Here is a 25,374-nt window from a genome sequence, read left to right as displayed (position 1 = left end):
GAGGGAGAGGAAACACTGATCAGTCAGTCACCTCTGATGGTCCTCCAACCCAGGCATGTGCCCTGACCGGGAATTGAATAGGCAACCCTTCAGGTCGTGGATGACTTCCAGCCCACAGAGACACACCACTTAGGGCTGGGTCTTAGATTCTTTCAGGTTGTTCAGTCTTGTCCTTTGGCTGTCATCTTCCAGCCTCCTTTATAACTATGAGAACTAGTTCCCTTTCCTCTAAGTCTTTCACCATGGTTCTTTGGAACTGGGAGAGTAGACAATAAAGGAGGAAGGAGTAGAAGGATGAAGGGTAGTGTATCTCGAAGTATTAGAAACAAAGAATGTAACAGGGACAGAGAGAGATGGGGAAAAGCCTCTAGGGAAGTAGGGGCTGCAGAAAGCTCAGACTAGACTTCATGGGAGAAAAAGATTGGGGCTAATGAAAGTGAGGCTGGAGGAAGACAGGCTCCTGGAAATAGGAGTAGGGAAGTAGTTCCTAGTTACTGAACACCTACAGTGTGTCGGAATTGTGCTCAAGACAACCTGTGAGGTTGGTATTGTTATTCCCATTTCACAGGTAAAGAAACCAAGCTGAAGAGAGGTTAAGTAACTTGCCCAAGATTTTGCCATCAGTAGGTGGCAGAACTGGAATTTGAACTCAGCATGTCTACTTCAGAATCGGTATTCTTTTCATTATGCTATGTTACTTTTCTATTTTTAAATCATGGCCTGTGTAGTCTTGTTCTGTCTATCCATACCTCTCCAAAAATTTATAGTAACACAGTCTGTGAGACCTAAGACCTTTTCAGTTCATACAGATTCAAAATATCAATAGCCTTTTGGATATGGGGGCAGTAGTATATCAGATACTTTTATGAGTCTGTTTATTTTCAACCTTAATTAATTAATTTATTTATTTTTTCACCCTTAATTTAAAGTGTTTGCATTCTGCCACATAATTTTGGTTTCTCTGCCTTATAAAAAGTTAAACTTGATCTTAAGATAGCAGTCATGTGGGAGCCACTATTTTATGTCTTCCTTTTCTCTCTTATATTCTCCTTATATTCTCACTCATCAGAGATAGGAGTGATGATAGGAGGCAGTGAGTGGAGTGGTTAAGTAAGGCCCAGGCTTTGGAGTCAGACCACTTCATCTGGGTATCGTGAGGGTAGAGGAGGTAAGGCATGCAACGCCCTCAGCACTGGGCCTGGGACACAGCGAGTGGTGTGGAAATGTTGGCTGCTGCTACTACTTATTGATGATGATTATTTTAAATACTATTATCGCTGCTACCACTACCACAGCCACAACTGATACTACTAGTGGTGTACTCCCGTGTCATGCAGTGTAATGTCACACATTTAAGAGCTAGTTGCTCCTGCTGAGAAAAGAAAGATTCTAGAAAAAGATAGGGGTGAATGGGTACTTTCAGTTGGGAAATATGAAAAAGTGCTGGAGGCAAATATGGTGATGTTTGCACAACAATGTGAATGAAAATGAGGTTTTCCAAGTGTCAGAGCTTTTTTATTCCCTATAGTCTGGGTAGGGCTCAGGCCAGTGCTTGGAGAAGAATGTAGGCAGTCTACCTTCGACATTCTTTAAATTCTTTAAATTTTCGAGTTGGTTTGGAGCCACGTTTTCTATGAAGGGAAAGTATGGTTTCATTTTCATTTTGTTATCTTCCTTTATTTTTCAATTTTTTCTGGGTTTATTTATTTATTTATTGAATTTAGTTTTAAAAAATTTTAAGGATTTTATTTATTTATCTTTAGAGGGGACAGGAAGGAGAGAGGGAGAGAAATATCAATGTATGGTTGCCTCTTGTGCATCCCCTGCTGGGAACTGGCCTGCAACCCAGGCATGTGCCCTGACTGGGAATCGAACGAACCGCAGTTGTCTGGTTTGCAGGCCTGTGCTCAATCCACTGAACTACACCAGCCAGGGCTATTTAATTTATTTTTTAAAATACATTTTATTGATTATGCTATTACAGTTGTCCCATTTTCTCCCCTTCACTTCCCTTTCCCCTGCACACCCCTCCCACCCACATTTCCCACCTTTAGTTCATGTCCATATGTCATAAGTTCTTTAGTTTTTATATTCCCCATACTAGTCTAATCCCCCCTCTCTATTTTCTACCTACCATCTATGCTACTTATTCTCTGTACCTTTTTTCCCCTCTTGCCTCGCACTTCCCTGTTGCTAACCCTCTGTGTGATCTCCATTTCTGTGGTTCTGTTCCTGTTCTAGTTGTTTGCTTAGTTTGCTTTTTTGTTTTTGTTTTAGGTGTGGTTGTTAATAATTGTGAGTGTGCTGTCATTTTACTGTACATGTTTTTTATCTTTTTCTTTTTTTTAAAGATTTTATTTATTTATCTTTAGAGGGGAAGGTAAGGAGAGAAGGAGAGAAATATCAATGTATGGTTGCCTCTCATGAGTCCCCTGCTGGGAACTGGCCTGCAACCCAGGCATGTGCCCTGACTGGGAATTGAACCGCGATCGTGTGGTTCACAGGCCCGCGCTCAATCCACTGAGCTACACCAGCCAGGCTATCTTCTTTTTCTTAGATAAGTTTCTTCAACTCTTCATATAATAAAGGCTTGGTGATGATGAACTCCTTTAACTTGACCTTATCTGAGAAGCACTTTATCTGCCCTTCCATTCTAAATGAAAGCTTTGCTGGATAGAGCAACCTTGGATGTAGGTCCTTGCCTTTCATGACTTGGAATACTTCTTTCCAGCCCCTTCTTGCCTGTAAGGTCTCTTTTGAGAAATCAGCTGACAGTCTGATGGGAACTCCTTTGTAGGTGACTGTCCCCTTATCTCTTGCTGCTTCTAGAATTCTCTCCTTCATTTTAATCTTGGCTAATGTAATTATGATGTGCCTTGGTGTGTTCCTTCTTGGGTCCAACTTCTTTGGGACTCTCTGAGCTTCTTGGACTTCCAGGAAAGTCCTGGACCTTCCTTTGCCAGACTGGGGAAGTTCTCTTTTATTATTTGTTCAAATAAGTTTTCCATCTGTTGCTCTTCTTCTTCTCCTTCTGGTACCCCTATAATTCGGATGTTGGAACATTTAAAGATGTCCTGCAGGTTCCTAAGCCTCTCCTCAATTTTTTTTGAATTCTTGTTTCTTCAGTCTTTTCTGATTGGATGTTTCTTTCTTTCTTCTGTCCCAGTTTTCTTCCCATCACTATTGGTTTTCTGTACATTGTCCTTTATTTCACTTAGCGTAGGCTTCATTTTTCCATCTAATTTGCGATCATATTCAACTAATTCTGTGAGCATCCTGATCACCAGTTCTTTGAACTGTGCGTCTGATAGGTTGGCTATCTCTTGGTTGCTCAGTTGTATTTTTTCTGGAGCTTTGATCTGTTCTTTTATTTGGGCCATTTTTTTTTCTTGATGTGCCTGTTACATAGAGAGGGGTGGAGCCTTAGGTGTTCACCTGGGTGGGACAACCCACGTCACTGGGTTGTGACTCTGTATGTGAGGCAGGGTCTGAGAGGGAACAATGGCCCTTGCTCTGCTCTCTGCCAGATTTTAGTCACTTCCACCACTTCCCTCAAGCAAATTGGGCCCTTCTGGTGCTGATTCTCAGGTGGGTGGGCTTGTGTGGGTTCTAGGGCCCTGTGGGTCTCTCCAACGAACTCTCCTGTGAGGCTGGGAGTCTCTCCTAGCGCCTCCACCCCACAGGTGTTTTCATTTGGTGTTTTGAGGCTTTATTTCCCCGCACTGGGGCCCTGGGTTGTGCAGTCTTTCTCACTCCCCAGTTTTGCCTGGTTTATCTGCAGGCGAATGTGGGAATGCCTGGTCAGCCAGCCACCTTGTGTGTCCCATCCCTCCACAGTTCGCCACCTCGCTGGGTCCCCCTGCTGCTGCCTTGTATGCCATCTGCCAGCCACCACTTCGCCGCAACCCCTGTCAGCCTGGCTGCCCGACTTTGCCCCTCCTACCGGTCTGGATGAATGCATCTACTTTAACTCCTTGGTTGTCGAACTTCCATACAGTTCAATTTTCTCTCAGTACTGGTTGTTTTTTGTTTCTAAATTCTTGTTGTCCTTATTTTGGTTGTGCAAGGAGGCACAGTGTGTTTATCTACACCTCCATCTTGGCCGGAAGTTCGTTGTTATCTTCTTTAATAATGACAAGATTCTCAAGTTATTTTATCTTTATAGAAATCACTTTTTAGAAGATTATTTAAATAAAGAGTAAGCATAGCTTTCTTTTTATCTGCCGTTTGTCATTTCCTTTCTTATTCTATCAGATATGTTTCTCTTTCTTGAAATAAATGATTGTTTGTCTGGCTGTCGTAGTGGAAGAATTACAGGGAGGCTTCTTGGCCACATTTTGGGGCTAAGTAATGAACTCTTTTGGACCTCTCTGATTCATCGCCCCATGGTGTGTGTGCAGGCCAGAGGTCCAGGCTGGCCTGGCACTGCTGCAGGGGCACCTTGATGATTGAGGTGTGACAGGCTGATACTCAGACCACTCAGTACCCAGAGTTGTCTGTGTAGAAGTATTTTAAAGAATTGGTTAAGTAACATTCCATGCTTTTTTATTTCATTTTTATTATTTACATAATTGACATAGCTCCATTTTAATACGTATTTTACCTCTAAGATGGGGTTGGAGTAGGAATAATTCAGGTCAGTTATTGAAAGCTGTAAGTAAATCACGATCGCATTGTCATGAAAAAAGACAGACTCTCCATTATTGCAGTGGTACATACAATTCTTTTGAAAGACTTGGATATGTTCACACTGACTACTGAAAGTAAAATTAGTCTACTATAGGGGTAGTAAGGGGGCAGGAAAAGTGTGCATTCCCTCTTCAGAATCATAGAGCCAGGGGGGTAGGGGGAGGGTGTGAATGTGGATAATGTGATATAGGTGCTGGGAAAAATGTATGTGACAGTTGTCGTAAAAATGTAGGTTTTATTTAAACTATTTAACTGATTATTCTTTTTGGTATAACTAGGCACAAAATTCTAATTTGCTAATGTGTTCTGTTTCTGGATACTAGTTCAGTTCTTTAGTTATAACCTACTATTTGGAATATTAAATATTTCATATTTAATTCTAGGAGAAACCAACCTAGCTTGTTCCAGATATAAACCAACTGTAGTTTTCCCTTACTAATGCAAGTAAAACAAACTGCACTGAGAGGAACAGATTTTACATGAAGTTCTAGAGAATGCAGTCCTTTTATTTAAAGAGCTGTTCAAGTATAAACTTGAAAGGTCACAATCTAGAAATAATGTTCTGCTTAAATAGATATAAGTGCTAGCTGTTACGACTTTTATTTAGACAGAAATCGGTCATTTTCAAGGATAGTGATACAAATTCTTCCTGGCATCTGGCTGTAGAGCTGGTCCATCCCTGCTTTTGTCTGTAGGTGTATGAATACACAACAAAGCAGCTGGAAAATTTCATCACACTAGATTCATGGTTCCTCTGAACAGTGTTCATCCTGAAGAAGCTGATTTGTGATTCTGCCCATTAGTAATGAGACCCATGCTTGTGTTCTGTATTTTCTGTCATAGGGAGAGGAAGAGTTCGATATGCCTCAGCCTCCACGTGGCCATGTCTTGCATCGGCACATGAGAACAATCCATGAGGTTCGCACACTCGTCACTCGTGTCATCACAGATGTATATTATGTGGATGGAACAGAAGTAGAAAGAAAAGTTACTGAGGTAATATATACTCTGGGTCTGTGTGGCAAATTTATTTCAGAAAAATTACCCTGGCACTTCACTGCCACCCTCTCCCCTCCGTCTTCCTGTGCTACTAGCTACTGACGCTTCGTTTTCCTCCATCTTTGTGTTAGGAAGGTACAAGAATCAGCTTAGAAACTAGGAGTCTTGAATCTTGTGTCTTTTCCAACCATGGGTTTGCTGTTTGACCTCTGGCCATTTATTTAACCAGTCCTATCTTGCTTTCCATTTTTATAAAGAACAGATTGATAAATCTCTGTCATATATGAGAATAAATATAAAGACTATGTATCATTTTTAATCCTTGCAGATTCTAGTGCAGTTTAGAATTTCTTGCTAGGCTGCATGTTTTCTCATTATTTTTCTTTGTTTTCTCATGTGTTTTCATGTTTATTCACATGGCCTTTCTTGGTCTCCATCCTGTGTGGTTCTGGACCTGTTGGTGAGCAGTGTACCTTTATTGGTCAGTAGGACTCATTCCCAGTGTCAACATAATATCGGCATTTATTGACTGTTATATTGGACAGTGTTAAATGCTGACTTTGTTTACATCTAATACTGGCTGAGATTAGACAGATTTTCTAGATTGAAGATCTGTCACCTTTCTTGGTACATATGCTAACATTTGGGAAACATTTATTAATTGATAAGAGGCACCGCTGTTTTCTTTCTTCACTCAGGCACTTTAATTCTGCCAGCTAGTCCTGTAGGAAGCTGTACTCAGGAATAACTAAACTCTGGTACACAGTTTTATTAAATGGAATATATTATTGTTGTAATTTATTAATGGGCCATTGTGGCCCTCATGTCAGAAAGTATCAAACTAGTGCATTTGGCATTACATACCAAATAATAATAATCCCAGAAATATTTCTTGTAAAATGTTGATTCATCTTTAGTTATAGGTTCATGTAATTTTTTCAGTGTTACTACTACTTTGTAAAGTGTGTTTGCTTTCATGAAAAGTTTTTGTAACTGTTCTAAGTCTACATTGAACTCTATGGAAGGTACTATGTCAAGTGTTATACATATTACTTGTATACAATGATGTTCTGTGGTGTTTTCTAAAGTTTATTTTCTGGAAATAGCAGGCCTGCTAGATACTCTGAGGAGAAGATGAAGAAGTTCCGTGGTCATATTTTTTAAAGTAATATTTACTATACCCCTATGGAGTATAGTTTGGGAAGTACTGCTGTAATTAAATAAAAGAATGATAGCAACTAACATTTACTGAACACTAACTATATGCCAGGCACTATTCTAAGGGCTTTAAATGATTTATTTAAGCCTCACAGTTAAGCTTTGATGAAGGTACTGTGACTCCTACTTTGCAGAGCAAGAAGCTGAGGCACAGCAAGTAAAATAATTGGCTTAAGGTTACATAGCTATCAATAGAGGAAGTAGAATTCAACCCCGACAGTCTAGTTCCGGAGCCCACATTTCTAACCACTGCACTATATTGCCTTTTAAGAGTGGAAGTAATGTGTGCCAAAAGGGAAGTGTATATAGTAGTTTAGAGGAGGAAGAAACTCATCTGAAGGGAAATTTAGATAAAACCTTTCTGGAGTGGGCCAGAAAGTATTTGAGTTGGACACGGAAGGTTTTAGATATCAGGAGATAAGGGGGAAAAGGTATTCCATATAGAAGGCTTCCAAAGAGCAAAAGCGCAGAAGCAGAAAGTATACAAAACACAGGTGGGCGCAGTCTGTTGTAGTTGGTGTGCACACAAAGATGGGTGGCGGTGTGAAGGTAGACAGGTTGAGGTCAGAGGACTCTGGGAACTTTCCTTGTCTCATCTCTTGCTGCCTTTGTTTAGCATGTTTTAAAGATTTTATTCATTTATTTACCAGCAGATTCTTTTTACTATGATCCTAGCATGTTGTTAGGCACTGGGAGTGTGAAGGTAAAAAGACAGTGTCCTGCCCTGGCTAGTGTGGCTCAGTGGATTGACCTCCGGCCTGCAAACTGAAAGGCCACTGGTTCGGTTCCTGGTTAGGGCACATGCCTGGATTGCAGGCCAGGTCCCCAGCTGGGGGCATGAGAGAAGTAACCAATCTATGTTTCTCTTCCTCTCTCCCTCACTTCCCTTCTCTCTGAAAATAAATAAATAAAATCTTAAAAAAAAAAAAGACAGCATAGCATCCCTGTTCTTTAGGAGCTTACACTCTACACACAACTTGTTGGTTGCTGTAATGGAGGTGTGGAAAGATGTGTTAGGAAGAAGAGATGGAGCCTATTGGCCTGCCTGAAGGTGGCTAAAAGGCCTCACAGAAGATATAGCACCCAAGAATGTGGCAGATAACATTGAGAGGTGGGGGAGAAGGACATGGCTGGCAGAATGAAAAGTTGAGTAAATATATAGATAGCATGGCATGCTTAATGAATATTTAGAAACTCAGTATGATAAGAATGGTAGATTGGGGAACAATGAGAAAGGATGCAGTTGTGGTTGGTAAGGTCCTAGAGCATAAGGGCTTTGTGTGGCATAGAAAAGAGTTTAGATTTTTGTCTTCTGTTTGATGGAGAGCCATTAAAGATTTTGGAGGTCCCTGGCTTTTGTAGCTTAGTGGATTGAGCATGGGCCTTCGAACCAAAGGATCGCGGTTCGATTCCCAGTCAGGGCACATGCCTGGGTTGCAGGCCAATTCCCAGCAGGGGATGCATGAGAGGTATCCATATATTGATATTTTGCTCCCCCTCCCCTTCCCCTCTAAAGATAAATAAAATCTAAAAAAATAATTGGGGGGGTGGGAAAGGGAGTGATGTGCTTAGATTTGAGATGGACACTTGAAGGTTTTAAATATTGGGAGATAAGGGGAAAGGACATTCCATATAGAAGGCTTGGTGAGCAAAGGCACCCGTGTTATTAATTAATAACATTGCACATTGGGCAAGCAGAGGATGCCATCTCTAGATTTTCCAACAGTCGTATTAACATTATGTTATTGTGGTTTCTTTTAGCTTTTGTATCTCTTTCTTTCTTGCAGGAGACCGAAGAGCCAGTTGTCGAGTGTCGGGAGTGTGAATCTGAAATTTCTCCTTCAAAGACTGGGGGCTCCTCAGGTGACCTGGGGGACATCAGCTCCTTTTCCTCCAAGGCATCCAGCTTACACCGAACATCAAGTGGGACGAGTCTCTCAGCCATTCACAGCAGTGGCAGCTCAGGGAGAGGAGCCGGACCACTCAAAGGGAAAACCAGCGGGACAGAACCCGCAGATTTTGCCTTGCCAAGCTCCCGAGGAGGCACAGGAAAACCGAGGTGCAGACAGGGTCTCCAGAGAGAGAGCCACAGCAAGGGCAGGGTTGCCGACATTTTAAATATCACAGGAAAAGGGGAGTAATGGGAACATCCCCCCCATCCTCCATCTAGGAGAAATTAAGTTCTTTTCCTCCCCTTTTATTCCTATTCTGTTTGGGATTTGCCTAGGAGGTAGGGTGCTGCCTGTGGGAGTTAGACTTCCTTAGAAAATGTGGAAAACAGGTGAGGGGACTTTGATGGTGCTGGCACATGCTCCTACTACCCCCCTTTTTTGCAGCCTACACGTGTTTTGGTTGGAAATACAGAAAGTTTGGGGAAGTGACCCCGGTGTGACACATCCCCTAGCTTTTTGTTATCCTCTGCAGGTGTCCAGAGCCTGAAGTAGGAGAGAATGTGTGCTGTTTTTGAGGGCAGCAGTAGGAAGCTTTGTCAGGAGGGAATAGACTTGCGTAGAGGAGGATATCCTTGGTACCCTGCATTCCCACTCCCCAGCTGATGTTTTGGTGGTGGGTGTGTGGACCAGCTCCCTGCTGCCCTGGAGGCCCGGCACATGTTGGCCTGACATTTAGTCTGAGGGCCAAGGGGAGACTTTGGGGAAAGGCTTCCGTAGCAGGTGCTAACAGACTAACCTGTCTTCATTCTCTAGTCCTAGAAAAGGGGTCAGTCAGACAGGGGCGCCAGTGTGTGAGGAGGATGGTGATGCAGGCCTTGGCATCAGACAGGGAGGGAAGGCTCCAGTCACGCCTCGTGGGCGCGGGCGAAGGGGCCGCCCGCCTTCTCGGACCACTGGAAACAGGTACCCGGGTAGTGTGAGATGTACTTAGTCTATGACTTGTTTAGGAAAAAAGGGCATAGAAAGAAGAGAGGGGATTAGAGAGTATGTGGGGTGTCAGGAGGGAGAAGAGGGGCCCATACTGACTGGGGAGTGGGCAGGGATCAGTGTGAGGCCACCGAGAGACCAGGCTGCTTATGCCTGTGACGGGGTCATCAAAAAATGGGCTGAAGAGACCCATGGACAAAGGAGTGGGAAAATTGTTAGGTGATTCTCTCTTCTCATTGTCACTGTTTTCTCCTGTCTCTTACTCTCTTTAGAGAAACAGCTGTGCCTGGCCCTGTGGGCATAGAGGACATATCACCCAGCATGTCACCAGACGATAAGTCCTTCACCCGTATCACACCGAGAGTGCCAGACTCCACCAGACGAGCAGACGTGGGTGCTGGTGCTTTATGTCGAAGCAACTCCCCAGAGATCCCTTTCCAGGCAGCTACTGGTCCTTCTGATGGCTTAGATGCTTCCTCTCCAGGGAACAGTTTCGTGGGGCTCCGTGTTGTTGCCAAGTGGTCGTCCAATGGCTATTTTTACTCTGGGAAAATCACACAAGACGTTGGAGCTGGGAAGTATAAATTACTCTTCGATGACGGGTACGAGTGTGATGTGTTGGGTAAAGATATTCTGCTGTGCGACCCCATCCCTCTGGATACGGAAGTGACAGCTCTCTCGGAGGATGAGTATTTCAGTGCAGGTAATGGAAAACGCAGTCTGCAGAGATTCACTGTGTTCTGGGCAGTCCTCTCTGTCAGAAATCCTATTCCTACCACACTGGTTAGTCTCACCATGGGCTTTTTTGTTGTTCTTTCTTGCTTGTTTATTTTTGATAAATGTGTTATTTTGGAATAATTTTGTACTTACAGAAAATTTGCAAAATACAGGGCACTGATAGTAAAGAGCACTTCCATATACTTCTCACCCATCTTTGCAGCTTTCTCTGTTGTTATCGTCTTACATTAGCATTTGTCAGCACTAAGAAACCAGTGCTGGTCAGTGTACCTTAGTTGGTTGGAGAGTTTTTCATAACTGAGAGGTTGTGGGTTCAGTTCCTGGTCAAAACACACATGGGGCAGGGAAACCCAAAAAACCTGATTTCCCCTGCTAGGTGAGTGTTGTGGGAACCTGATTGTATCAGTGTACCAGCTGGTGTGAGAGGCTGTGTTCAGCTTCAGTGAATTTTTTTGAAGACTCAGCATGTTTGCCCATTTCATGATGGGTGATTTACAACACACCTGCCCACACCATGCTGAGTATTCAGCAGTTTTGACAAAAACAGCATGACCCCCTGCCCCACCTTCCCTATTCATCCGATGTCATCTGGAGTGACTTTCTTTTGTTTCCCTGGATGAAAAAGTCCTCAAACAGAAACGTTTTTGCCAGTGTGGAAGATGTGAAACAAAAAACTGCAGAAACACTAAAAGGTATCAAAATTGATGAGTTCAAAAAGTGCTCTGAGCAGTGGAAATGTCTCCCTGCCTTCCCTGACGTATTCCAGTTTTTTTCGGGGGGGGTGCCCTCTTGTGTCTAGGTTTTAGGACTGATCCCTGGTCTGGGTGTGTATGATCCCCCGTTTGGGAACATGTGGGAGGCAACCAATCTGTGCTTCTCTTTCTCATCAATGTTTCTCTCTCCCTCCCTCTCTAAAAGCAATGAAAAAAATATCTTCAGGTGAGGATTAAAAACCAACCTTGGCTTATTACTATTAACTAAATTCTGGACTTTAGTTGGATTTCACCAGCTTCTCCATACCCCTTTTCTGGTTGGGGACCCAATCCAGGGTCACCACATTGCATTTAATCCCCCGGCGTTCTTTGATTGCCTCTCATTGGTGACAGTTTTTGAATCTTTTCTGGTTTCTCATGACCTTGACGGTTTTGGGGAGTGCTGTTCAGGTATTTTGTAGAATGCCCTTCAGTTTGTGTTTGTCTTATGTTTTCTCCTGATTAGATTGCAGTGTGAGTTTTTGAAAAGAATGCTGCAGAGGGGAAGTGTTCTTATCACATCGTATGAGGAAGGAGGGTATGTGCATCCACAGGACGTCACTGGTGATGTGAACCTTTGTCATTAGGTTAAGGCTGTGTTTGCCAGGTTTCTCCCCTGTACAGTTAGTGTTTTTCCCTTTCCATTCTCTATTTTTTCACCACTGACTTTTAAATTTACTGCCTGCCTTGACGGGAACCTAGTAGGTGAGTGTGGCAGATATATTGAGATATTTTTTGCTGAGGAAGAACTTGTTAGTGCTATGTTTGTATGCCTGCACACCCACCATTTACTTTCTGGTTTGAAAAAAATGGTACCTATTTTTTTTTTCCTCCCCTGAAGTGGCCAGTTTCCTGTACTGGTGATGGTGAGGGATTTCTGATTGCGATGACTATTTCATGTGCCAGTTTTTCCAATATATTGCCTCGTTTTGTGCACTACATATTTGTATTGAGTTTGTCATTTAAAGTCATCCTTTCTGGGGATTTTAAAATATATTTTATTGATTATGCAATTATAGTTGTCCCACTTCCCCCCCTTCATTCCCCTCCATTCCACTCCATTCTGCATACCCGCTCCCACCCACATTCCCCCCTTTAGTTCCTGTCCATGTGTCATAAGTTCTTTAGCTTCTACATTTCTACACTGTCTTGCCCTCCCCACTGTCTCTGCTACTTATTCTCTCTACCTTTCCTCCCTCTTTCCTCCTCCTGACTTTCCTCCTCCTGTTGCTGACTTTTCATATGATCTCTTTTTGTGTGGTACTGTTCCTGTTCTAGTTGTTTGCTTAGTTTGCTTTTGTTTTAGGTGTGGTTGTTATTAACTGTGAGTTTGCTGTCTTTTTATTATTTATGGTTTTTATCTTCTTTTTCTTAGATAAGTCCCTTTAACATTTCATATAATAAGGGCTTGGTGATGATCAACTCCTTTAACTTGACCTTATCTGAGAAGCACTTTATCTGCCCTTCCATTCTAAATGATAGCTTTGCTGGATAGAGTAATCTTGGATGTAGGTCCTTGCCTTTCATGACTTGGAATACTTCTTTCCAGCCCCTTCTTGCCTGTAAGGTCTCTTTTGAGAAATCAGCAGACAGTCTGATGGGCACTCCTTTGTAGATGACTATCCCCTTATCTCTTGCTTCTTCTAGAATTCTCTCCTTCGTTTTAATCTTGGCAGATGTGCCTTGGTGTCCAACTTCTTTGAGAAGAAGTTCCTCCTTGGGTCCAACTTCTTTGGGGCTGTCTGAGCTTCCTGGACTTCCTGGAAGTCTGTTTCCTTTGCCAGACTGGGGGAAGTTCTCCTTTATTATTTGTTCAAATAAGTTTTCAACATGTTGCTCTTCCTCTTCTTCTGGTACCCCTATAATTCGGATGTTGGAACATTTAAAGATGTCCTGGAGGTTCCTAAGCCTCTCATTTTTTTGAATTTTTATTTCTTCATTCTTTTCTGCCCAGCGTTTTGGAGTTCTGGTTGGATTTTTCTTTCTTCCTTCTGGTCCATTCCACTGATTTGAGTCCCAGTTTCCTTTCCATCACTATTGGTTCCCTGTGCATTTTCCTTTATTTCACTCTTCCGAAGTGAAGGATTCTTCACTCTTTTCATCTAATTTACGACCAAAATCAACCAATTCTGTTTGCATTCTAATCACCAATGCTTTGAACTCCGCATCTGATAGGTTGGCTATCTCTTGGTGACTTAGAAATGTTGGCTCTGAGGTTTTGATTTGTGCTTCTCTTTGAGCCATTTCGGGGTGGGGGGGGGGCGGTCTGGTCGGGCCTGTTATGTAGTGAGGGGGCGGAGCCTTAGGTGTTCACCAGGGCGGGCAACCCACAGTAGCTGGGTTGTGACACTGTGTGTGGGGTGGGGTCAGTGACACTTGTGGGGACAGTGACACTTTGCTCTCTCTCGGATTTCAGTCCCTTCTGCTGCTTCACACAAGCCACTTGGCCCTCCTGTTGCTGGTTCCTAGGTGGGTGGGTTTATGCATGTTCTAGAACCCTGTGGGTCCCTCCAACAACAAACTCTTGTGTGAGGTTAGGAGTCTCTCCTAGCACCTGAACCCCCACAAGTGTTTTCAGTCGGTGCTTTTTTTTTTTTAGATTTTATTTATCTTTAGAGGGGAAGGGAAGGAGAGAAGGAGAGAAATATATCAATATATGGTTGCTTCTTGTGAGTCCCCTGCTGGGAACTGGCCTGCAACCCAGGCATGTGGCCCGACTGGGAATCGAACCTCGATCGTGTGGTTCACAGGCCCGCGCTCAATCCACTGAGCTACACCAGCCAGGCCTTCAGTCGGTGCTTTTAGGCTTTATTTCCCAGTGCTGGGGCCCTGGGTTGCATGGTCTGTCCCACTCCTTGTTTTCATCTGGTTTATCTGCACGTTGAATGTGTAATGGAGGTCAGCCAGCTGCCTTGCGCACCTCACTGGGTCTGATGATTTCCTCCCCATGCCCAGGGTCTGCCAGCCACTGCTTCTCCTACCTCGACCCCTCTCCACCAGCTGCGGACTCTGCCCCTCTTACCGGTCTGGATGAATGGTTGTCGGACTTCTGTACAGTACAGTTTTCTGTCAGTTCTGTTTTTTGTTTGTTTCTATATTTTTGTTGTCCTTAATTTTGCTTGTGCAAGGAGGCAGTGTGTCTTACCTACACCTCCATCTTGGCCGGAAGTCCTGGGGATTTTTTGAACATGGATTGGGATATAGTGGGCAAAAATGCCTCCCTGTTGTAGTCTCTCCAGACTCCTGTGACTTGGACTCCCGAGTAGTTGATGTTTGCCCCTTTGTTTTAGCGTTAGATGGGCCACTTCAACTTCTAGTTCTGTTTAAAACTTAGCTCTGTGTGACATCAGTTAGTAGGATATGGGTTGAGGTCTTTTATGACTTGTGACTTATGACATAGTTCGTATCAAATGAATTTGTTCAGGGGTAAAGCCACCCTTGGAAGTCCACGTTTGGTCCTCTTAAGACAAAGAGACAATTCTGTATCCAGACTGAGTTGTGGCATCAAGGGTGGGATTCTGTGTCTCTGTTTATTGAGGGTGTCCACCAATGTCAGCACTGAATGGCTTGTGGTTCTGGCAGGTCTTCATTAGTGTGACATGCACTGTTGGACTTGGATTTCTTTTTGCTTTTGAGGGTCTTTGTGATTTATTTTGGTGATGAGAGATTTAGGCCAGGAGGTGAACAAGCAGGAGAGAGAGAGAGTGATTCTGTGGCGTACATAAGGAGAGAACTGCAGCCTGCTTTCTCCCCTGTATTTTTTTCCCCCTTGGTGGCTTAGGTTCTGGCTTTCTTTAAGCCCTTCATTCAAGCCCAGACTAATGGGAGAGAACAAGTGGACCCTTCTGTTTATGGGAATGAAAAGGTGTTTATAAAACCAGGGCATTAACCATATTAATGCCCTCGTTTTATATATGTGTTGTGTTTATGTGTGTGCGCACGTATAAATTGTTTATTGCTTGATGGAGGGGAAGGAGTGTCATCTTTTCCATAGGATTGGAAACAGGTCTTGCCGCAGCTTGCTGGCAGTAGAATTAGGCCTATGTACAGGTCTTGTAATTCTAGCCCAGCGTCCTTTATACCCACATTCTGTTTTTTTCTAACCTAAAGGCCTATCTTTAAGTTCTGAATTAGAGCAAGAGCAGGAAAGTAGATAATAGGGGGGAAGATTAGGCAGGAGAGGCAGGCTTTTTTCCCCCCTATCTTTGCTCTATCTCGACTTTTATTTTGCTACACAGAAATAAACACACAGACAAATGCATTCTCTCTTAGAATGATGTCATCTTTCACCTACAGCTTAACTCAAGAATTATCACTCAACTTCCAGAGAAGCCAAGAATTAGTAAGTTATAATGGGATCATTAAGCCCTGACTGGGTAGTTCAGTTGGTTAGAGCATCATCCTGATATGCCAAGGGGTTGTGGGTTTGATCCCCAGTCAGGGCATATACGAAAAACAAAGGATGCATCAGTAAGTGGAAGAACAAATTGATGTTTCTCTTTCTCTCTCTTAAATCAATAAATAAACCTTTTAAAAATAATGGGATCATTAAGAGACCACATGCCATTTCACTTCAAGAATGATTTGAACCACCTACAATCCATAAAGGAACCACCTGTCTCAAGGTCAGGGTGGTAGCTATATCCGAAGTGGTGGTGGTGTTTGGGATCCACAGCTGAGATTTTGTTAAATCCTAACTTCAGCCCATTGTTGAATCCATGAATTCTCTGACCTAGCCTGTTCTGCAGGGCCTTTGTGAGTGGATGCTGGGCATTGAAACAACAGCAAACTGCTTTTATGTTTTCTCCACCCAGGAGTGGTGAAAGGGCATAGGAAGGAGTCTGGAGAGCTATACTACAGCATCGAAAAGGAAGGCCAAAGGAAGTGGTATAAGCGAATGTCTGTCATCCTGTCCTTGGAGCAAGGCAACAGACTAAGAGAGCAGTATGGCCTTGGCCCATATGAGGCAGTAACACCCCTCACCAAGGCAGCAGATATCAGCTTAGGTAAGACCTTTGCTTCCTGAACAATTACCTGTGGGCCCCTGCCCTCCCTGTGGTGGGAGGGATGCTTTTCTAAGTCTTATTAGTCCTTTGTGGTTTACAAGATGGTGATGAGGTGTCATTTTCTGGAGCCACTGCCCAAGTCCTCAGATTGTTCTGGCCTCCCCAGTTCTATAGGGGAAATACAATTCAGAGATTAAAATAGAAAACCATGGTGGCCTTCAAAGAGGTGTCCTGCCCCTGTGGGGGCTGACAAAAGGTCATGGTGGTGTCTAAATCAGGCTCTGCCCAGCGTTTTGGAGTTCAGGGGCTTGTGTCATAGGAGTTGACCAACCTTTGACTTATCCTGTCACAGACAATTTGGTGGAAGGGAAACGGAAACGGCGCAGTAACATCGGCTCCCCGGCCACACCCACTGTGTCCAGCAGCAGCAGTACAACCCCGACCCGGAGGGTTACAGAAAGCCCTCGTGCCTCCACGGGAGTTCTCTCAGGCAAAAGAAAACTTACCACTTCTGAAGAGGAACGGTCCCCTGCCAAGAGAGGCCGGAAGTCTGCCACTGTGAAACCTGGTAAGTGCTTCCTTTTGCCTCATTCTCCCTCAGACCGTGGGCAGATGCAAGGTCAGCTGTTAGAGAGATGGAGCCTGGCATGAGGCAGTGGCTGCTCTGTCCTGGCTACAAAGTTGTGGGCCCTCACAAGCCCACAGGTGGTAGGTACTCAGACAGCTTTCTGCATCCCCCTTCCCCATTTCCCAGCATAGTGCAGTGCAGGGAGATAGGTCAGCCTTGATGGAAACATTCATTGACTTCTGTGTAGGTTCTAGGAAAGAAAGAAGGGTTGAATTTTAAGCAGATTGAAAAGCAGATTCAGATTGAAGAGATCTTGCCTTAGATCTCTTCCTTTGCCTGGCATCATCATCTACCTCTGGAAGCTCTGCTCTCCTCTGGTGCTCAGGACCTGCAGCTCCCCTTTCCCTACTTTCTCTTAGACAATGCCTTGCCAGTCCCTCATGCTCCCTATTAACAGAGGAGTTCAGTCTTTGTGTTGTATACTGGACTGGACTGTGGCCAGACCCAGCCACTGTGGGTTGTGGAGATGCAGGGGTAAAGTCCCCAGTACCTACCACCAAGGGAGCTCTCTTAGTCTAGCAAACTGGGGAAGTTTATTGGTGGTTACATTGTCCTGGCACCAGAGCTCCTTTTGCTTCCTGTGTATTTGAGTTGTGTCATCACTATATCCGTCCAACACCTCTGCTGTGTTTTAGGATATGTGAGTCATGGAACTCTGTGCTCCCTATGTATTACATCATATATAATCCCTACGAGCCGTAGGTGCTAGAATTCACTTCCAGTTAAAGAATCTGAGGCACAGATGAGTTGGCTAAATTTCCTGAGGTAATCTAGAATTCAAATTCAGGCAGTCTGACTTTGAAGTACAGGCTTATGCATACTACGTCACACTTCTCTTGCAGCTGGTTTTATTTTAGGGAGGCATGACCTGTCCTCTTAGCCTCCTAATGAACCTACGATTCAGCTTCTCCAAGTCAGGTATTTTTTTTTTCTCAAGGTCTTATTTGGTACACTCCTAACATGGGTGTTCTGAGAGTCATGGGCTGGCTAGTTCACTTCCTTATCCTGCCAGTGGTGGAGACCAGGGCCTTTGAAGCAGGCTGTTTGGATGTGGCTCCATAACATGCCAAAATACTTTTACTACCAAGTATTCTATACTCCATTCTGGTGACATTGGGGTTCATCTGTTGGGAACAAAAAAGCGTTGTGTTTTGCTTTTTTTTAAAAGCCTGCTTCAAAATAACACATATCCTGGAGGAAAATCAGAGCACCGGGCAGGGAAATGGGCTGAAGACATCAGAGTATTTTCACAATTACCTAAGAAATGCCTCTTTGCTCAGATGACCTCCGAAGTATTTGGTTTGGCTGTATGAGAGCAATACTAGTTGATTTTCATTTATGAAAACAAGTATACATTGTCCTGACGGTGAAAAATGTAAATATATGAAATTTCTCGGCATTGTTAGTTTTATCCTAGGTTGTTGGCCATAGGAATGGTCTTTGGGGGAAAGTTCATCAGGACCTTGCCTCCCTGTCCTGCCGTACCCAGGCCATGGTCTGCATCCGTCTACTAACTGCCTCTGTCCTTCCAGGTGCGGTGGGAGCAGGAGAGTTTGTGAACCCCTGTGAGAGTGGAGACAACATGGGTGAGCTCTCCACCCCTGATGAGCAGAGAGGCCCTTTGCCTCTCAACAAGACCTTGTTTCTAGGCTATGCCTTTCTTCTTACCATGGCCACAACAAGTGACAAGTTGGCCAGCCGTTCCAAACTGCCAGACGGTCCTTCAGGAAGCAGTGAGGAGGAGGAGGGTAAGGCCCTAGGGAGCCCTGGGGGGTTTGACATATGTGCACTTTCTTCCTTTCCATTCACTTTATGAGCCTGGGGACCCCCCAGCCATTTGTAGAGGCGGCAGGACAGCTGGCAACTGGGTCTTTCTTGGTAAGGGAAAATTTATGGTCTGTTTTCAGAAAAGTCCTCTTAGTAAGTGGTTTCTCAAGATGATCCTGTTAGGCAGATGGGAGATAGATCTTATCATCCGTTTTATGGATGAGGACACAAGCTTGAAGAGGTTAAATAATTCCTATTTGTCCACAGTGATGGTAGAATTGGGATTAGAACCCAGGGTTGATTGTACCCTACTACAGTCATCCAAATCAGTTAAGTTTCTGAATTCCCATATGTATTCTAGAGGCAATTGCCAGAGAAAACCCACATGGGGGTGAAGTTCATTCTCTTGAGGTGTGTGTGTGAGACTGGAGATACGGGGCGCTCCAGGGCTCTACGTCCCTAAGCCTTTTCAACTCTTGTACTGTTTTTTAACCTTAAACTATAACTCTGTACATTGTATTTCTATGTTATTGTTACTTAGGATTTGAGTAAAGGCTGCAGTGAGGAGAGGTAAAATTATCAGCTGTCTAAAGTGTGATCTAGGAGAGAAAATGGACAGATACAAGTATATATACTTAATATAAGTGATTGACAGCAGTATCCCAAATGTGTCTGTAAATGCTAAAGATCCAAGTGAAACGATATTTTCTACAAGTTCTAATTCTGGCTAATGTTGAGTCTTGCAAGAGGGCGTTGAATTAGGGAACGTGGTTATAAATAGCACCACTGCAGATTTGTGATGGTTGGCATTTCAGGTATGTGGTTAACTGTTTTCTAATTAACCAAAAGCATCTCAGCAACTGCAGCAGTGTGGGCATCTCTACAGGTTCGTGGGAAGGATGGTCAGGGAGTGGCAGTTAAGGGTTATGCTCTGAGGAAGGTGCTTAAACAGAGCCATAAGTGTAGAGGCCCTAGGGTGTGGGAGCAGGTTTGGCATGTGAGGGGATTTCAAGGTTAAGTGTACACCAAGCCTGGTTTATCAGAATTCAGGTAGATGAATTGGGACATATGGTGCGTGAAGAATTTCCTAGCTAAGAATGTAGTTTTACTCTGTTCATAAGTAATTGGGAGTCCCTTGAGGATTCTGGGAAGAGGTGTCATGGCATCAAAACAGTGTCTGTGGTCTTGCTGGGTTTTGCTTTCACAGTATCACTGAACTCTAGTCATTGTTCTCCAACACACTCCTAACCCTTCCCTAGACTAGGACTTCATAGGGCAGCTTTGTGGATATTTTATTTGTTGGTTGGTATATCATGGTCAAGAAAACCAGCTCTGGTATGAACTGAAGACTGTGTAATTCCTTAAAAATCTGTGAGCCTGTGTGAGATTTTTTCTTTTTAATATATTTTATTGATTATGCCATTACAGTAGTCCCATTTCCCTGCCTTCATTCCCCTCCACCCGGCACACCCCCTCCCCCACCATCCCCCCCCTTTAGTTTATGACCACGTGTCTCAAGTTCTTTAGATTCTATATTCTCCATACTATTCTTCCCCTCCCCCCTGTCTATTTTCTACCTACCATCTATGCTACTTATTCTCTGTACCTTCTCCCCCCTTCTCCTCCTCCCACTCCCCTGTTGCTAACCCTCCATTTGATCTCCATTTTTATGGTTCCACTCCTGATCTAGCTGTCCTCTTAGTTTGCTTTTGTTTTAGATGTGGTTGTTAATAACTGTGAGTTTGCTGTCCTTTCACTATTAATATTTTTCATCTTTTTTTTCTTAGATAAGTGCCTTTAACATTTCATATAATAAGGGCTTGGTGATGATGAACTCCTTGAACTTGACCTTATATGAGAAGCACTTTATCTGTCCTTCCATTCTAAATGAAAGTTTTGCTGGATAAAGCAATCTTGGCTGTAGGTCTTCGGATTTCATGACTTGGAATACTTCCTTCCAGCCCCTTCTTGCCTGTAAGGTCTCTTTTGAGAAATCCACGGACAGTCTGATGGGACTCCTTTGTAGGTGACTGTCCCCTTATCTCTTGCTGCTTCTAGGATTCTCTCCTTCATTTTAGTCTTGGCTAATGTAATTATGATGTGCCTTGGTGTGTTCCTTCTTGGGTCCAACTTCTTTGGGACTCTCTGAGCTTCCTGGATTTCCTGGAAGTCTATTTCCTTTGCCAGACTGGGGAAGTTCTCCTTTATTATTTGTTCAAATAACTTTTCCACTTGTTGCTCTTCTTCTTCTCCTTCTGGTACCCCTATAATCCGGATGTTGGAACGTTTAAAGATGTCCTGGAGGTTCCTAAGCCTCTCATTTTTTTTTTTGAATTCTTGTTTCTTCATTCTTTTCTGTTTGGTCATTTTTATCTTCCTTCTGGTCCACTCCCTTGATTTGAGTCCTAGTTTCCTTCCCATCACTATTGGTTTCCTGTGCATTTCCCTTCATTTCAATTAGTTTAGCCTTCATATGTTCCTCTAATTTGTGACTATAATCCACCAGTTCTGTGAGCATCCTGATCACCAATATTTTGAACTCTGCATCTGATAGGTTGGCCATCTCTTGGTCTCTTAAAAGTATTGGCTCTGGGACTTTGATTTGTTCTTCTGTTTGAGCCATAATGTTTTGGTCTGTTCGCACCTGGTACATATGAGGGGCAGAGCCTTGGGTGTTCACCAGGGTGGGGTGACCCAGTTGCTGGGTTGTGATGCTGTATGTGGAGGTGGGGTCAGAGAGGGGCATTGGTGTTTGTTCCGCTCTCTCTCAGATTTCGGTCCCCTCCGCTGCTTCCCACAAGCAAACTGCCCCCCCCCCCCCGCCCCCTGGTGCCGGCTCCTGGGTGTGTGGGCCTGTGCTCCCTCCAGGACCCTGTGGGTCTCCCCAACAAACTCTCTGTGAGCCTGGGACTCTCTCCCAGCACCTCAACCCTGAAAGTTTTTCCAGTTGGTGCTTTTAGGCTTTAATTCCCGTCCCTGGGGCCCTAGCCTGCGCGGTCTATCTCACTGCTTGCTCCTTTGCCTGGTTTATCTGAGTATGATTGTGTGACTGTGGTCAGCCAGCCGCCTTGCGTCCCCACTGGGTCCGCCCGTTGCCACATCACAACTGGGATCTGCCAACCACCACCTGCTCACCCCGGTTGGTCTGGTCCAGCTGCTTTTTCCTGCGTGACCCCACTCCGCCATCCAGTGACTCCGTCCCTCTTACTGGTCTGGATGAATGGTTTGTTGTTGTCAGACTTCCGTACAGTTCAGTTTTTCGTGTTTTGGTTGCGGTTACTAAAACTTTGTTGTCTTTAAACTTGGTTGTGCGAGGAGGCAGTGTTTCCACCTACACCTCCATCTTGGCCAGAAGTCCTGTGTGAGATCTTAAAACTAGACTCAAAACTTCTTCCATTTTCCCTTGCTGATACAGTAAATGTGTTTAATCTCATCCTATAAATGTGAGTGAGAGGAGGTGGGTCTTGTGTAAATGAGGAGAGATTTGGATAGTTTTTTTAGAGGGGTCTCCAGGTTTCTTGTGGAAAGTGTGTTTATAGTGAAGATAACTGCTTTATGTTGCTCTTTCACCCTTGGACGTTATCCCAACAGCACCCAAATCCTTGATATTTTTAGCATGAAAATGTTTAGAGGTTCCTCAATCTCAAGAAACCTGAAGACATTTGTACTAAAACAGTCCTCTACAGAACTAGTTTTCAAGAAACTATGTGGTATGTTTTGCAGATAAATGGGAATTCCTTCAATGCCAGGGATCAGTAAAATATTTGAATTTAACTTCAGATATTTTTATTAATGAGTTCAGAATATTGTGTCCAGTCTTGTTAGGTAGTGAGCCACAGGGAGTGATTCTGGATTTAGTACCTGTACTGAAGTACCTTTTATCTTTGATTTAGATTTATTTAATACCTTTATCCTTGATTTGAATGATGGGATTAAAACATTCATTTTAGCCTATGGTTGGGCAGGGTCACTCATAAGTCAAAAGTAATTTATGTTAAATCCAAACTAATTGAGAAAAATTAGAGAAATGGACTGCCTAGACCTAGGTAATATTTTATTATATAAGTACAAGGAAATGTAAGTGGCAATTAAAATCTAAGTAGGTCAGAACTAGAAACAGTCCTAGATTAAGCAGACATAAAATAGAAGTCTTGAGAAAAATAAAGGACTTAGGCAGTGACTCAGCAGTGGATTGCTGGCACTGACAGTTGTGACATGATATACTGAGATGGGTCAAAAAGATGCAGTGACAAAACAGAAATAGTCCTGCTATGTTCTCAGTTTCCAGTTTGCTTTCATTTTGAGAAAAAAATGTGGAGAATGCTGAGTCAAGAAAAGGGCATTCAAGGTAAATAGGCTGTCCAGTCAGACCTTTTCAGGGGCATAGAGGCCAGAGTTGGGGGCATCAGCACTGTCTGGGCAGCTCCCTCAGGCAGCAGAGAGGGCCCCAAAGGGGGCGCCGTCTCAGCATGGGGTCTGCTGTGCCAGGGTTTACCACTGGCTGTGACGTGGAAAAGGAGTGGTCCTGGCATTGGACATTTATGCATTTGGGTTTTTTTTTTTTTGTGATAAGTTCATTAGCACTTAATTTTACAGAATCCCTAATTAACTAAAATCTCTAATGTCTCGCTTTTTTCTTTCTTTTTTAAATGTTATTTATATATGAGAGGAGCAGATGACAAGAAAACAAGCTCAAATTAGATATTTGGTCAAAAGAAGCAATTTCCAATTGCCTAGGGTCATTACAGCTTCCCACTTTATCTTGTAACTTCTACTTCATCCTTGATCAAGACTGTAGAGCAGTCATGATATTCAGTGTCCTGAAGTACTTCAAGATCATCAAAGGTAGATAGTTTTCAATAAAAAGGTTGAAACAGGATTTTCTGGCAAATTTTCACTTAATTCATTAAATTTGAAAAACCCTGCTTTCTTTGAGTGTTTTGGTTTATGAAAGTTTTAGTGTACAGGGGTAAAACTGATAAAGGGAGAATTTGAAGGCTCTATTATAGAAAGTATTAAATAGCTGTTTGTCATCTCCACATAAGGCAGAATTAGAGGAAAATGGGCTTAGTTTGCAGGACAGATTCAGGGTGTACCTGAGGAAGAACTTGATGTATGGTTACTCAAGCTGGAATAAACCATTAGGGGCAGTGGTTGTGTCCATCCCCTATGAAGAGTTTGATGACTCCATCTTAGTGCAGAAATGTTTGACGTTTTTAGGTGTAGGGCCTACCTCCTTTTCTTGTCTTCCCTGCCCTACCCGTTGTTGTCCCTTCTTTTGGCAGCACTTTATAGGCCTCGAGACGGATTCTTTCTGAGCCATGGGGAAGCCCTCAAGCTGTCTTTGGGATATTGTGCTCTGGAGGTAGCTGGGGATGGCAAAGGGGCCGTAAGAAGCAGGCATAAAGTAGCAAATAAGCAACCAATCAACAGTAACTATTATCTTGGTTATGTTTTTTTTTTTAATATAGAATTTTTAGAAATTCCTCCTTTCAACAAGCAGTACACAGAATCCCAGCTTCGCGCAGGAGCTGGCTATATTCTCGAAGACTTCAATGAAGCTCAGGTGAGGAGTTTCTGTGTAGCCTCCCAGAAGGGCAGTGATGGAGAGAGTCCCCTTGCTATACTGAGAAGAGGCCAGAGAGGACAAATAGCTAGAGATTTCAGGAACTGGGAAACTGCCAAAAGGTTGTTGGATGAAATAGAATTTTCACTGTGTACAAGGAAGAGAAGCTAGAACCTGGGTTAGTTAATGACTTTGGTTCTTTTGCTGGGACAAAGCAGATTAAAATTTGTGTTTAATGGAAGTCCCTGTTACAGTGTTTCTCATTCTTTGCTTGAAATGCTGGATACATGGAATTTGATTGTCCCTTGAAGATTTAGGCTCCCAGAAAGCTGTAGGTGAGGCAAGGAGAGGTGCAGGGAAGCCATTGGGCCTTTCAGAAAAAAAGACTTTGGGCAGAAGCACAGGCTCAGTCACATTTTGGGTAGTACAGCTGACCCTTGAACAACATGGAGGTTACGGGGGGCTGACCTCTCACACAGTCGAAACTTATGTATAACAGTCGGCCCTCCTCATACTGGATTCTTAGCAGTGGAGCTGACCTTTGAACATGGGTTTGAACTGTGTGGGTGGGTTGAAAAAATCTGTAAAGTAGTGTCATTCGAGGGTCAACTGTATTTAGAAATGTTCAAAACTGTTGTCGAGGACGTGGGCTGTTCAGGGACTTTCCATAGACATCACCAGACCCATCAGTTCTGCTCCTTTTCTTCCAGTGTAACACGGCTTACCAGTGTCTCCTAATTGCGGATCAGCATTGTCGAACCCGGAAGTACTTTCTGTGCCTTGCCAGTGGGATTCCTTGTGTGTCTCATGTCTGGGTCCATGACAGTTGCCATGCCAACCAGCTACAGAATTACCGCAATTATCTGCTGCCAGCTGGTTACAGCCTTGAGGAGCAAAGAATTCTGGATTGGTGAGTATTTAAGAGCCCATCTAGAATGACAGAAAGGAAGACAGCAAGCCTCTGTAGAGGAAGACTCTAGAGTAACTTTCTAGAAGCAGGAGTGATCACATAATAAATTATAGAATTTGAATAGGTTTGAGCTTATTAGCAGTTCACCTAGTTTATTTCACTAGGGTATACTGATTAGGGATCTTTTGAAAATGTATGAGCATTTTCATGTAGGTTCAATAT

At 43.6% G+C, this 25,374-nt stretch overlaps 1 protein-coding gene across 4 annotated transcripts in view; it reads left to right on the top strand.

The window, feature by feature from the left end:
- Nucleotides 1-25,374, top strand: part of TP53BP1 (tumor protein p53 binding protein 1) — an 88,619-nt gene that overhangs the window by 60,262 nt on the left and 2,983 nt on the right. For 3 of the 4 annotated variants that reach the window (XM_037054454.1, XM_037054453.1, XM_037054456.1), the window contains 9 exons: nt 5,533-5,685; nt 8,694-8,965; nt 9,612-9,761; nt 10,058-10,488; nt 16,090-16,281; nt 16,634-16,849; nt 18,442-18,657; nt 24,148-24,242; nt 24,953-25,152. In XM_037054454.1, coding sequence (XP_036910349.1) covers nt 5,533-5,685; nt 8,694-8,965; nt 9,612-9,761; nt 10,058-10,488; nt 16,090-16,281; nt 16,634-16,849; nt 18,442-18,657; nt 24,148-24,242; nt 24,953-25,152 — 1,925 coding nt within the window. The remainder of the gene's footprint in view (nt 1-5,532; nt 5,686-8,693; nt 8,966-9,611; nt 9,762-10,057; nt 10,489-16,089; nt 16,282-16,633; nt 16,850-18,441; nt 18,658-24,147; nt 24,243-24,952; nt 25,153-25,374) is intronic. The other variant, XM_037054455.1, reaches the window with a different exon arrangement.

This window comes from Sturnira hondurensis, unplaced genomic scaffold (genome assembly GCF_014824575.4).
Source record: "Sturnira hondurensis isolate 20B ecotype Veracruz unplaced genomic scaffold, ASM1482457v3 Scaffold0008196, whole genome shotgun sequence".
Taxonomy (NCBI): Eukaryota; Metazoa; Chordata; class Mammalia; order Chiroptera; family Phyllostomidae; genus Sturnira; species Sturnira hondurensis.
The sequence above is the reverse complement of the archived record's forward strand: the minus strand, read 5'-3'. Positions and strand labels throughout refer to the sequence as shown.